General features: G+C 48.2%; 1 protein-coding gene across 2 annotated transcripts in view; it reads left to right on the top strand.

Moving 5' to 3' along the window:
* Positions 1-440: 440 nt before the first annotated feature.
* The window catches only part of LOC138366261 (inositol 1,4,5-trisphosphate receptor-like), an 87,162-nt gene continuing 73,755 nt past the window's right edge, over positions 441-13,847 (top strand). Inside the window, exons 1-3 of one of the 2 annotated variants that reach the window (XM_069327952.1) lie at positions 441-636; positions 4,987-5,197; positions 13,334-13,530. In XM_069327952.1, the coding sequence (XP_069184053.1) occupies positions 577-636; positions 4,987-5,197; positions 13,334-13,530 (468 nt within the window). In that variant the 5' untranslated portion in view covers positions 441-576. The remainder of the gene's footprint in view (positions 637-4,986; positions 5,198-13,333; positions 13,531-13,847) is intronic. The other variant, XM_069327504.1, reaches the window with a different exon arrangement.

Genomic DNA, 13,847 nt, shown 5'->3' with positions numbered 1-13,847 from the left:
AGCCAGAGCTTCGGGTGGTGCTGCCTGGCAGAGGCTAGCTGGAATTTGGAAGGTTGACCTAACAGCTGGGTGGATCGTTTGCAGTTGTTTACTGCTTCATTTCTTTTCCTTCTATGAACCTTGCAGTTATTTCTTTTGCTTTTGCTTATTTTCTGGATGCTGCTTGATCTTGAGGGTGATAATAACAATCCCCTGCTCTCTAGTCCACTGTGAGGGGGGGGGGGGATGCAAGTTCTGGCTCTGGTCTTTGGTAGGCCATTAAGGACTCGTAAGGCTGTGTGACTAATGTGTGTGTGGGGCTGTTTGAGTGAGCTAGCTGCAGGGAGCCACCAACGTGCAAACAGAAAAAGTCTTCTCATTAATTCATTACATTCTTTTGTAATACATACATGTCTTTTCGTAATAATTGGTACTAAGTGTTGGAGTTTTTAATTAATTATTAACCATTGCACAGGAGATGACACCAGTTCCTGTCTAGGCCTTAACACCTTGGAAGAAGTAGGTGAAAACTTTGGAGGTCGAGGCAACAAGGAATCTCCCACAGAAAATCCCAAACTATCTCCTAAGATTGCTGTGATGGAACCAGTATTGCGTTTCCTGCAGCTGCTCTGTGAAAATCATAACTTGTTTCTCCAGGTTGGTAAATGAGGGATTATGTAAATCTCTACATTATACTTTGAAGTTGAAAAGATTAAAAAATGCACAAAAGATTGGCAAATGCACTTTAATGCTGACAAATGTTAGGTTCTGAGCCTAGGTAATGATAATAGTTACTAGACATCAGCTAGACAATGTTGAAATTGCAAACTTTGAATGCTAGAAAGATCTAGGAGTCATAAAATTAGTAGGTAGGTAGTAGATAGTTTTAAGCCAAAAAAAAAAAAAATCAATGTTGACATGTTCAAAATTAGGCAAATAAGATAATGGTATTCATATCCAGAAGGATTAACAATAAGAAGGAACCCAAGGCTTAGGGTTCCTTCAGTCATCGTAAGCCAGTTGTGCCAGATGCGGGGCCGGCCCCTCCTGCGGAGCCGTTGGCATCTGGTTGGCGCAGTGATCTCTGAGCATCGGTCGGGCTCTCATAAGGGTCGTCGGCTCTTTCGCGGTTCGCTCCATTGACGGGGCAGTGGGGAGAGGTTTTGGTTCTTTCCCAGCTCACCGAGTTTGGGTTCTTGGTGAACTGGTGGAAGTCCTATTTGCTTACCTCTCAGGTTCGGACTTGGCTGGGTCTTGTGTGGGGACTCACGGACCTCTTCCTTGTGTCTCCCTTCCACGGCGTTGCTGCGGCTGTGGTCCCGCCTTCAGCTGTTTTCGGAGGGCACCCAGGTCACATATTGGTTGTTCTAGCAGCTGTGTGGGAGTCTGTACATCACCCTGCTGGGCTACCCATTAGGTCAGATCTGGCTTCGGTGGCTGTTCGGGTTCCTTCGGGGACATCCCTTCCGCCTCTCTCGCGATTGCTGGGTTTGGACCCCAGGGGCCTTTCGTAGGCTGTGGTGTTGCCGGCTTCCTCTTTTTTTTTTTTTTTTTTTGTTCTGTGCCAGTGCGCCTACCCGAGCCCTCGCTCAATGTGTTCACAGATGCCTCGTCTCTAGGCTGGGGCTTTGTCGGCAGTGCTCACCAGGGCTGCCAGGGTCGGTGGGGTCCGTCCTTCTGTCGGGCTCACAGCACGGTGCGGGAGTTCACGGCGGTGTGGCATTCGTTTCAGAGGGTTCAAGAAGTTGAAGGATCAACGATCTGGCTCCACTCAAACTGCTCCCCTGTGGTTCATTGTCTGAACTGTGAGGGTTATCTTCTTGAGGTTATATTGAGATGATTTCGGGGCTTTTAGTGTCCCCGCGGCCCAGTCCTCGACCAGGCCTCCACACCCAGGAAGCAGCCCGTGACAACTGACTAACACCCAGGTAGCTATTTTACTGCTAGGTAACAGGGGCATAGGGTGAAAGAAACTCTGCCCATTGTTTCTCGCCAGCGCCTAGGATCGAACCCAGGACCACAGGATCACAAGTCCAGTGTGCTGTCCGCTCGGCCGACCTGCTCTCCCTGGTTCAATGCAGTCCTTGGCTCTTTGGGGCTGGTTGCTTTGGGTGACTCTTCTGCTGAGTTCTCGAGGTTTGACTCTCCTTGCGGTTCATATCAAGGGAGTGTCAAATGTACTGGCAGACAGCTTGTTCCATTTCATTCCCCTTCCCACGGAACAGTCGGTCGATGCCGACTCGTTCCATTGGCTCTGCCAGATGTTTGGGCACCCGGACTTGGCCCTCTTTGCATCAGCTTGGCCGAGCAGTTTTCTGGTATTTGTGGCTCCTTTCCCTGACGCCCTCGGTCGATGCCTTTCGACTGGACTGGTTGAGGCGGTGTTATCTGTACCTCTTCCTACCAGTTTGGTTGTTGCTCCAAGTCCTGGCTCGCTTGGAGACTTAACAAGGAAGGGTAGTCCTGTTGGCCCCTTGGTGTCTGGCCCAGTCCTGGTTTCAGGCGCTGCTTACTCAGTGTCCGAACCCAAGGGTCATCCTGCAGTTCCGCCTCTTTCAGCAGATTAGTCCAGTCTGGTACGTGGCTAGTTCGATCTTCTACTCCGCTCTTCGCATCTGAACTTTTTGATGCGGGTTTATCACCACTTGTATGGTGATCAGATGGCTTTGTTGATGGTGTCCCACCTGCGAGTTTCATCTCGGCGGCAGTATGAAATTTCCTGGTGGTCCTTTCACCACTTCTTGTCTCTTTGAAGGTTGTCTTCAATTTCTGATTGGGTTGTTTTGTCCTTTTTCTCTTAGTTGTTTCAGGACCCTCATCTTATGCCAAATATTGTCGCTTCATGGCATGTGGCTCTGGTGGAGCTGCTTCTGCATGTGTTCGGGGTGGATGTCACTTCTGCTCCATTCCGCAAGCTTTCTCAGGCATTGTTTCACCCCCAGCCTGCTCATGCGCTGCCTGAACCATCTTGGTCTTTAGACCGGGTGCTCTCTTTCGCTCTTCTCCTCGGTTTGTAGTGGCCCCTTTGGTTCAGAACTGTTTTTCTAAGGCTCTTTTCTTGTTGGCATATTCCTCTGGGGCTCGGGTCGGAATGCTTCATGCTCACCACCGGCACAGGGGTTTCTGTTCTTACGGTCCTGGTGGTTGGTTGGTTCATTTGCAGCCATCTCCTTCTTTTCTGGTGAAGAATGAGACTGCTGCTTTCTGGAGGAGTCCTAAATGGTTATTGATGCTTGGTTGGTTCGGCCGGTGGTGCATCACATTTTGTTTCCAGTTGCGGCTCTTCACTGTTACTTGTGCGCCACGGTTTCCGTGGCAGGGAACGTGCTTTGGATTGACCCGGTTTCCTTTTTTCCCCGTTCCAGGGTGCAGGTCTCCCAGGTTGTCCACAGGATTACTCGGTCTAGCCAGCCTGCAGTCTATCACTGTGCCCAAGACATTCGTAAGTTCGTGGGTTTGGCTGCTGTTTTTGGTAATTTATCCTGGGCAGACTTCGGCCATGGGGCTTTTGGAGGTCGAAGAGGGTCCTGGCCACATGGTACCTCGTGGGTTTGGCTGCTGTTTTTGGTAATTTATCCTGGGCAGACTTCGGCCATGGGGCTTTTGGAGGTCGAAGAGGGTCCTGGCCACATGGTACCTCGTGGGTTTGGCTGCTGTTTTTGGTAATTTATCCTGGGCAGACTTCGGCCATGGGGCTTTTGGAGGTCGAAGAGGGTCCTGGCCACATGGTACCTCGTGGGTTTGGCTGCTGTTTTTGGTAATTTATCCTGGGCAGACTTCGGCCATGGGGCTTTTGGAGGTCGAAGAGGGTCCTGGCCACACGGTACCTTGTTCATGTTCCTGACCCGTCTTGGGAGTGTGTAGCCTTGGGTCACAGGTTGCAGCCAGTTCTCTCGACTTCGAGTTGAGGAGCGAGTGGCGGCCGCCTCCCAGGTAAAGTCCCTCTTTTCCTTAATCTTTGGTTAGGTAGCTCCAGCGAGCCGAAGGGGGTCTCCATAGAAAACCAGCGTTGAATGTAATGGGTGAGACCCAGAGGCTCCCCGGCATCCCTCCCTCACTCTGGTCAGCATTTTTTTTGTGTTTTTAATATTCAGCCTCTGAACTTTGGGTAGCTGGTGCGTGAGGTCTGGAATCCCCCATTTCCCCTTCTCAGGAGGGGAAGTTGTACAGACAGCGGCGCGGCGGCTGTGGTGACGTCATGCTTGTTTACTTGTTTTCGATTGAGGAGTTCTGTATGCTAGTTCGGTTTTTGATTTGCAATTTTTAACCAGCTGTAGTTATTTTGGGGAATTGCCACCTTTCTGGGTGTCTGACCTGGTAGATGGCAGACAGACTGCTTCCAATTACATGGGGGGTGGTCTATAGACCATTACTCCTCGTGCGCCTCTTGAGGGGGCCAGGTTCTGTCTCTGGTCCCTGGTAGGCTTAGAACTCCATCGATTGACTGTTGCAACCGTCTAATATATACACATCCGCCCGGTATATCTCCAGGGAGCCTCCAGGACTCGCTCAGAAAATAGCATTTCATTACATTCAACGCTGTTTTTTTGTGTACATTATGGGTTGTTCTCAGTATTCTACAGTGTCATGCATCAGACATGGAATTTGACAATAATAGTTTGACAGGTTCCTCAACTTGCCTGACTGTTCCTGATCCTGCCCAGAGGTGAATATGATCTTACCTTAGTGAGTGACTGAGTAGAATATCTCAGAAAGATGGAATATTATAACCACACAAACATTATAAATGGATATGGGAATATACTGGGGAACGTTCTTCTTTATAATTTGAATAAGTAAATCATGAGGCCAAGGTGTAAAATACTTATAACAATGTTCAAATTATGATGGTATTTCTTCACTAATAGTTGTTGAAGCTTAGAAATTGTCAAAATGTGATAAATGTTATAAAGAAGATGGGTCATCATGAGAGTAGTTCTGTTCCTGTAATTACAATTAAACTATTACAAATGTTGTAGGTGTCTAATACACACTCTTCTTTTTCAGAATTTCTTAAGAAATCAGAAAAGCAAGACAAATTACAATCTGATTAGCAAAACTCTTATGTTTCTGGACTGTATATGTGGGTCTACAACTGGTGGGTTGGGGCTGCTTGGCCTCTACATCAATGAACACAATGTCTCCCTTATCAATCAGACTTTAGAGACACTAACTGAGTATTGTCAAGGTCCCTGCCATGAAAACCAGAATTGTATTGGTAAGTCTTATCCTCTTAATTTAGTATTATGCCTAATGCCATACAGAATTTCTGCATCAAGTTATTAATGTATTATTTACACATTATTCATGACCTGCATGTTTTAATGGTAATGTTGCTTCAGTGTATAAGAATGTTCAGGTGAGTGTTTAAAGATTTTATTTTGTCTGCTTATATGTAGGATTCCTAATTTTGTCATGGAAGTTTCCTCTCTTGATTACATAGCTACAACATGCATGAGCTTCTGCACATACTTGGACTTCTCTGGGGGAAGCCCCATGTGGCTCTCTGAAGCTACTATGACTGATAGTGTGCCAGCTACTAGGTGGCATCAGCCAGGGACTTGTATGTGGCCTACCAATGACATAACCAGAACCTGGTCCCATCACAGAGGCACAGGAATCGGTGCCATTTATTATCTCACTACCAGAAAAGTCACCAGGAAAATCAACAAAACAAAACAGTCCACAACTGGCTTTAGAAAAGACCATAACCTCCAGAACCACCAAAAGAACTCTCACAACAATATCAACAAACAGTCGCAAAGATTAGGAACTTGCTCCTGCTCGTTCACCCTACTCCTGTCCCTTCCCCCCCCCCCCATTGTGTGAAACCCTGATTTGGCTTCAGTGGAAGCCTCAGGAACTCTAGAGGATGCAGTCAAATCCCAGGTTGCAGTGCTTTTAACTATGTCGTGGTGTAGTGGTCTCGAGTGTGCCTGGGAGTACCCAGTGTATAGCTTCAAATCCTCGTCATGACTTCTACTGATTTTCTTATTGATGCATCACATTTATCACTGTGCTGCGCCGGCCAAGAAATCTTGTTTGCCAATTACAGCACCAACCAAGAAAACACTTTTTCTGGGGGGAGCCCAAATATCTCCAGGGAGCTCCGGCTCCCCGGAGATATCCAGGCTGATGTGTCTGGATACCCTGGATGTGACAGGGGTACCTCGGTTTACAGTTCGTAACCCAAAAATTCGTAAACCGAAGCAAATTTCCCCATAAGAAATAATGGAAAATGAATTAATCCGTTCCTGAATCCCAAATAGTCACTTCAAAGTAATTTTTATACCTAATTCACCCAAATCATCACTACAAAAGTACCAGTATGTTCAAGTTATTACTTACCCTTGCTGATGACTCCTGTTGGCATATGGAAGATGGTGAGGAGGAGGGGGAAGGAGGAGAGGTGTTAATGTTTGGAAAGGGAGTCCCCTTCCATTATAACATCAGGCAGTGAAGATTTCTCTGGAGTGCACACACTGGTACGTTTAGCCTGCATACCACTAGGACCTGCTTGTGGCTCACTGCTTGATTTTGTCACTTTTCTCACAAGGAAACATTCCATTGAAGATTGTTTTTCCCTTCTTTGCAACACTTGTCTATAGTGAGGCATCACATTGTCATTAAAAAGATTAATGCAACGGCCTACTACAACTTTATCTGGGTGATTCTTTTTAGAAAAACTTTGCAGTCCTTCCCATACTGCACACATTTTCTTAATTAATGAGGAAGGGACATTCTCTACTGCCTGCTCTTCCTCCCCTGAAGATCTGTTGTACTGCCTAGCTAGTTCAACAACACAAGTACCATTTTCATGCTTACAAATGATCTCTTGTTTTTTCTCTATGGTCATTCTCACATGTGATACCTTGCTTGAACCTTACCACTGGCTTTCTTGGGACCCATGGCGAGATATACAATAACAACTTTTTATGCTCAAATGGCCAAAAATCCGACAAAAAACTGTAAATTCTTGTGAAGAATTCAGGCGGGACAGTCACTGGGCACGAGGCACTGGTAAACTGAGGCGCGATTACCGTGCCACCATGCACTAGGTCGGTTGTATGCGTATCGACAAACTCGTATCCCGATGTAAAGTTTGTATCCGAATTCAAGTTTTCTGAACAAATCGGGCCCGTAACCCAAAAAGTTTGTAAAACAGGGACGTTCGTAACTCGAGGTACCACTGTATTAGCTTTCTGGCATCAGTCATAGTGCATGGAGTTCTTGCCTACCGGGAACTACGAGCCAGAACCTGTTCCCCTCAGAGAGGCACGAGGAGCAATGGTCTATAGAAACCCCTCCCCGTGTGGTTGGAAGCATTCTATGTCTGCCATTTCTGGGGCACCCAGAAAGATAGGCACCCCCCAAAACATACCCTATCTGGTTAAAAAATTGCTACTGAAAGTCAAACTGTTGGGCAGAACTCCCCAAACAAACTAAAAAGAGCAAACGAGCATGACATCACAACTATCACATGTCTGCGCAGCTCCCCTTTCCTGGGAGGGGGGTAGGGGGAGCCCCAGACTCCCCACTCCGGCTATCCACCCCAACTTCTGAGGCTAATGCAAGACCTGGCGGTCGTGCGACTCTGGTTCCAGACAATTTACAGTGCTGTGCCTTGTGGTGTGGTCCTATCCTGTGAGGGTGTGCGAGCCAGGAGTAATTTCACAAGTACTTGGGCTGCATGCGCCTAAGGTTACCTTCCCTAGGTGCCCTGTAAGTACTGCCCTTGTGGCTTGGGGTTACCTTACACAAGTCGATTGGGGCCTACCTCCATGGGGTCTTTTGATGCTAGGTGATTGTCTGCCCTTGGAGTCGGCTGGGGTGTTTCATGCACCACTGTTTGTCTCTGGGTAGACAAACCTGTTGGTTTGGTAACACCTTTAACCCGGAGTCTTGCGAGTGGTGTTCCTTGTTTGTATTCCAATTCACCCAATCCACTGATCTTGATATTCGGGCAGCTTTGGCGTTGCATGCACTTTTTAAGTTGCTGCAGCACACTGTTGGTTGCTCAACCGGATACCTCAACATTGCCCCGTTTAGGTTATAGGGACCCGGACTTGGGGGCATTAGTCGCCTTGACTTTGGTTTCGTCCGCACCCTCCCCGTGTCCTTTCCCTGCTGTTGTTCGTCCTCTTACTTCCCTTCTGCACCCGGCTCCGAAGCGTCTGAGGGTTTCGGAGTCAGGGCAGGGTTTAGTTGGTGGTGAGACTCGGGTAGTTTTGGAGGATGCCTCTAACTGTGTAACAATGGAGGCATTCGAGCCTGTTCCCCCAGCAGGTGCTTCTGGGTGTGACCAGTGGGTCCCACCCCTTCATTTCAGCTTTTCCGGTGGACTTTGCCTTTTCTTTTGAGGCGGAGGGTTTGGAAGATGGCTCTGCCCCTGGTCCTGGTGTGGAGGGTAAGGGAGGGGCTCACTTGTGGGGGCTTGGGATTCATTTGATCCTGCTTGGGTTTTGGTACCCTCTGAGCGGGGTGTGTTGTTGCAGGGGGGGGGGATTTTCTTATCCCCCTCCCTGTACAAGTTTGATATGGCATTAGCTCCTTCCCAGGTTCAGTTCCGGGTCCCCTTGGGTACATTGGCCCTTTCTTTCAGGAGGTTTTCAGCCTCCCGCATCCCTCCCCATGAGGTGCAGGAGGCCATTGCAGCTTACCTCCTGCACGACCCGGATTACACCTGAATAATGGATCCTGCCTATTTTGAGTTTGGTTCTTTCTTTCCTTCCTGGGTGCATTACGAGGTTCCAGAGTTGTCCTGGTTGGCAGACTGTCCTATCATTTTGATGGTGGCGTGGCATAAATTCTGTTGGTCCCGCACACTTGTGTAGTGAGAGGTCCTTATGGTTGTTCAGGTTTACCTGGGGGGGCGAGTGTGAACGCTTCAATGCATGTTTGTTCGCCCCTGCCCTTCCTTGGAATGTTGGTCTGGTACAGCTTCATGTGCAGGTTCCCTTCCTTTCGTTGCCCTGGTTGCTGAGGACTTGCAAGCTCATGGCTATTTGGCTTCGGTCTTGCATTTCTCTTCCCTCTTCGAGCTGTCTTCGGACTGTCTTGAGGAGGACGTGGAGGCACTTGGTGCCAGTCCTGATTCTTGTGTGCTTGTCTTGGCGGTGTGGGCGTCGGCTGCCTTGTTGGAGCTGTTTGCGTGGTTCTTGCAGGAGGCAGTCTCTCTGTTCTTTGCTTCTTGTCTCGTGTGTCATCAGGCGGTGCTCGCTCAATCCTTCGTCTTTGCTTGGGCTCTGGCTCTTAGGTTTTCTATGCCATTTTGTATTTTGCTGTTTGCGAAGTCTGTGGTGCTGCAGTTTCTGCAAGTGGCTTTTTCTAGTTGTCGTCCTATGTCAGACTTGTTGGTTCTCTGGAAGGCCCATGGGGTTGTCCCAAAAGGGTCGTACCAGGACTTGGGGCCAGTGGTGCCAGTTACTGAGCCGGCGCAGTCTTAAGAGCCGGTGCAGCCTTCAGAGTTGGCGAGGTCTGGTCTGTGCAATGATCGCTCTGCTTGTCGGTCAGCTTCTCATAAGGGACGTCGGCCCTTTCGCAGTTCATCCCATTGACTGGGGAGATGGGGGGAAAAGGCTCACGCTGTTTGCTGAAGCCGGGTCCCATGATTTGTGGGCATTGTGGGTCGTTTCTTGCAGCCTGTGGTGGCAGTGGGTAGCCCTTCCTCCTTCGGGAGGTTCGGAGCTGGTGGGGCAGGCCTTTTCTCCTGCACTCTATCAGGTCATCTTGGAGTGGGTCCACTTGGGCGTGGTCGAAACATCCTTGACCCTCAGGTGGGTTTCCTGCCTGTTGCCAATTCCAAAACGGGACTGTGCGAACCTGCTGTTGATTCTGGACTTGTCCTGTCTGAACCCCTGGGGTCTATTGCCCTTCCTTTTGGATGACTACTGTCCCAGGTCCATCTTCTTTTGGAGCCAGGGACCTTGATGGTGTCTCTAGACCTCCAGGATGCGTATTGGTACATCCCGATTCATCCTGGGTTCAGGGACTGGCTCGGTTTTATTGTGGGGCATCAGGTTTACTGCTTTCGTTGCCTTCCATTCAGCTTGAATCTGGCACCTCGCGTGTTCACATACCTTATTGTGGTTGCCCATCTGTGTCTCTTAGGGGTATGGGTTCTGGTCTACCTCTACGACTGGCTGGTGTGGGCTCCCAGCCAGTCAGCGTGTCTGCTCGCCAGGGATTTTGTTTTTTCCCAGTTTGCCATCTAGGGGCGGTTGGGTCTGTCCTTCAGTTGAGCACACAGCATGGTGCGGGAGTATGCGCCGTGTGGATGTCACTCCGGAGGCTTCGGGTCACTCGAGGATCGAGGATCCGTCTCCATTCATACTGCTTCCCAATGGTTCATTGCATAACCGAGGGGGTTCGATGCGGTCGTTGGCTCTTTGGGGCTGGTCGCTTCAGGTGACTCATCTGCGTAGTTTTTTGGGTTTGGCTCTCCTGGCCGTTCACATTCAGGGGATGTCTATCATCTGGGCAGACAGCCTATCCGTGTTCATCCCTCTGCCCACATAATGGACGGACTCAAGTAGGTGGACCTCTTTGTATTGGCGTGGTCGAGATGTCTCCCGAATTATATGGCGCTCTTCCCTGACTGCAAGATCATTGCGGTCGATGCCTTCAGTCAGGACTGGTTGAGGTGGGGTTACCTGTACCTCTTCCCCCTATAGTTCCACTGTTGCTCCTGGTCTTGGCTCACTTGAAGACTTTCCAAGGGAAAGTAATCCTGTTGGTCCGTTGGTGGCCAGCCCAGCCTTGGTTTCAGGTGCTGCTTGCTAGGTGTCCAAACCATGGGGTCTTCCCGTGGCTCCGCCTCTTTCAGCAGATTGGGCCAGTCTGTTACTTAACTGGTTTGTTCTTCTCCTCAAGTCTTCGCGTCTGATCTTTCTGATGCAAGTCTGTCACCATTTGTATGGTGAGCATCAACTTGCAAGGGACAACGTACAAGGGACAATGTATGTTGTCCCTTGTATGTTGTACTTGTAAGTTGTAAGTTGTCCCAAGGCTTCGTTAATGGTAGCTGGTCGGCCGAGCAGACAGCACGCTGGACTTGTGATCCTGTGGTCCCGGGTTCAATCCCGGGCGCCGGCGAGAAACAATGGGCAGAGTTTCTTTCACCCTATGCCCCTGTTACCTAGCAGTAAAATAGGTACCTGGGTGTTAGTCAGCTGTCACGGGCTGCTTTCTGGGGGTGGAGGCCTGGTCGAGGACCGGGCCGCGGGGACACTAAAAAGCCCCGAAATCATCTCAAGATAACCTCAATATGGTGTCCCTACTTGCATGCTTCGTCTCGGCAACAGTATAAAGTTTCCTTACGGTCCTTTCGTTATTTCTTGTCCCTCCGTAGGTTTTCATCTGTTTCAGATTGGGTTGTCTTGTCCTTCCTTTCTTGTTTGTTTCAGGACTATCATCTCATGCCGAATACTGTCACTTCATGTCATGTGGCGCTCACGGAGCCGCTTCTGCTTGTGTTTGGGGTGGATGTCACTTCTGCTCCATTCCACAAGCTTTCTCAGGCATTGTTTCTCCTTCTGCCTGCTCATGCCCTGCCTGAGTCTTTTTGGTCTTTAGACCGGGTGCACTCTTTTCTCTCTCCTCCTCTTTTTGTGGTGGTCATTTTGGTTCAGGACTATTTTTCTAAGGCCCTTTTTTTGTTGGCATTGGCCTCTGGGGAACGGGTCGGGGAGCTTTATGCTCTCCTGCGGCGCAAGGGTTTCTGCTCTTTCTGTCTTGGCGGTTGGTTTGCTCATTTGCAGCTGTCTCCTTCTTTTCTGGTGAAGAATGAGACTGCTGCTTTCCTAAGGGGTCCTTGGGTTGTCGATGCTTGGTTAGTTCGGCTGGTGGTGCATCATGTTGTGTCCAGTTGCAGCTCTTCACCATTACTTGTGTGCTACGGCCTCCATGGCAGGGGATGCACTTTGGGTTGACCCGGATTCCCTACTTCCTTGTTCCAGGGCTCTGGTCTCCCAGGTCGTCCGCAGGATTATTCGATCCAGCCAACCTGTGGGCTATCCCCGTGTCCACGTCATTCGTAAGTTCGCAGCTTTGACTGCTGTTTTTGGTAATATGTCCTGTGCCGACATTCGGGCATGGGGGCTTTTGGAGGCCGAACAGGGTCTTAGCCACACGGTACCTCATTCATGTTCCTGGCCCTTCTTAGGCATGTGTAGCGTTAGGTCACATGTTGCAGCCAGTTATCTCGACTTCAAGTTGAGGAGTGAGTGGTGGCCGCCTCCCGGGTAAGTCCCTCTTTTCCTTTATCTTTGGTTAGGTAGCTCCGAGGAAAAACCAGCATTGAATGTAATAAAATGGCATTTTCTGGGCAAGACCCAGAGGTTCACCAGCATGTCCCTCTGGTTGGCAGTTTTCTCGCACTTCCTATATTCAGCCTCTGAACTGGGGTTGAGTAGCTGGCACAGGAGGTCTGGGATCCTCCCTTCCCCTCCCCCCTCCTCCCAGGGAGGGGTGTGCAGATAGCGGTGCGGTGGCTGTGGTGACATCATGCTTGTTTGCTTGTTTTCAGTTGGGTAGTTCTGTTTGCTAGTTTGGCTTTTGATTTGAAATTTTTAACCAGCTGTAATTTGTTTTTGAATTCCTACCTTTCTGGGTACCTGACCTGGTAGATGGCAGACATGGACTGCTTCCAATTACATGGGGGTGTCTATAGGCCATTGCTCCTCGTGCCTCTCTTGAGGGGAGCCAGGTTCTGGCGCTGGTCTCCGGTAGGCCTAGAACTCCATCGATTGACTAGTGCCACTTTCTAATATATGCACATCAGCCCGGTATAGCTCCGGGGAGCCTCCGGGTCTCACACAGAAAATGATGTTTCATTATGCAGGCGATGAGTTACAATAACGTGGCTGATGTGGTTGAATGTGGTTGGATGTAGCGTGGTTGAATGTAATGATGTTTCATTACATTCAACGCTGGTTTTTTGTTTTAGCAACTCACAGATCAAGTGGCCCGCATATCATAATGCATTATTATACAGTATTTTTGTTATAGGAATTCACGAATCAAGTGGGCTGCATGTCATAATGAATTAATTTATTTTTGTTTTCGCAACTCACAAATTAAGCGGGCCGCATGTCATAATGCATTATTATATTTCTGTTTTGGCAACACATATCAGGCAGGTCGCACGTCATAATGCATTATTATATTTTTGTTTTTAGCAACTCACGAATCAAGCGGGCCATATGTCATAATACATTATTATATTTTTGTTTTCGCAACTCACAAATCAAGTGGGCCGCATGTCATAATGCGTTACAGGTATTATATTTCTGTTTTAGCAACACACATCAAGCGGGTCGCACGTCGTAATGCATTATTATATTTTTGTTTTTAGCAACTCACGAATCAAATGGGCTGCACATCATTACGGCACTTATTCTCAGCGATATCAACCCACTGGCAAAGGCTCGCATGGACCTTGTTTTAGAATTGAAGAACAATGCTTCTAAACTTTTATTAGCAATAATGGAATCACGAGCTGACTCGGAAAATGCAGAACGGATTCTCCAAAGCATGCATATTGACCAACTGGTAAGTAGAAATCCTTAAAATTAATTAATTTTGTTTTTTATCAAATCTGTAAGAAAATCAATCAAATTGTGCATCTATAATAATGTAATTGTGACATTCTTTTTTTTTAAGAAAAATGGCATAAACATCTTAATATATCTTGATGATAATATGGTATAGTAATTATAGTAAAAAAGAAACATTCATATTCAAATGTCATACTGTACCATAAACTACTGTCATCCTAAAGCAAATAGACTGATGATATTCCTGTCTATTGACAATTTAATGTACCTCATAATATTAAAAAAATCCTAAATATTTAGTTTGGACATCAT

The sequence above is a fragment of the Procambarus clarkii genome, chromosome 1, assembly GCF_040958095.1.
Source record: "Procambarus clarkii isolate CNS0578487 chromosome 1, FALCON_Pclarkii_2.0, whole genome shotgun sequence".
Lineage (NCBI taxonomy): Eukaryota > Metazoa > Arthropoda > Malacostraca > Decapoda > Cambaridae > Procambarus > Procambarus clarkii.
The sequence above is the reverse complement of the archived record's forward strand: the minus strand, read 5'-3'. Positions and strand labels throughout refer to the sequence as shown.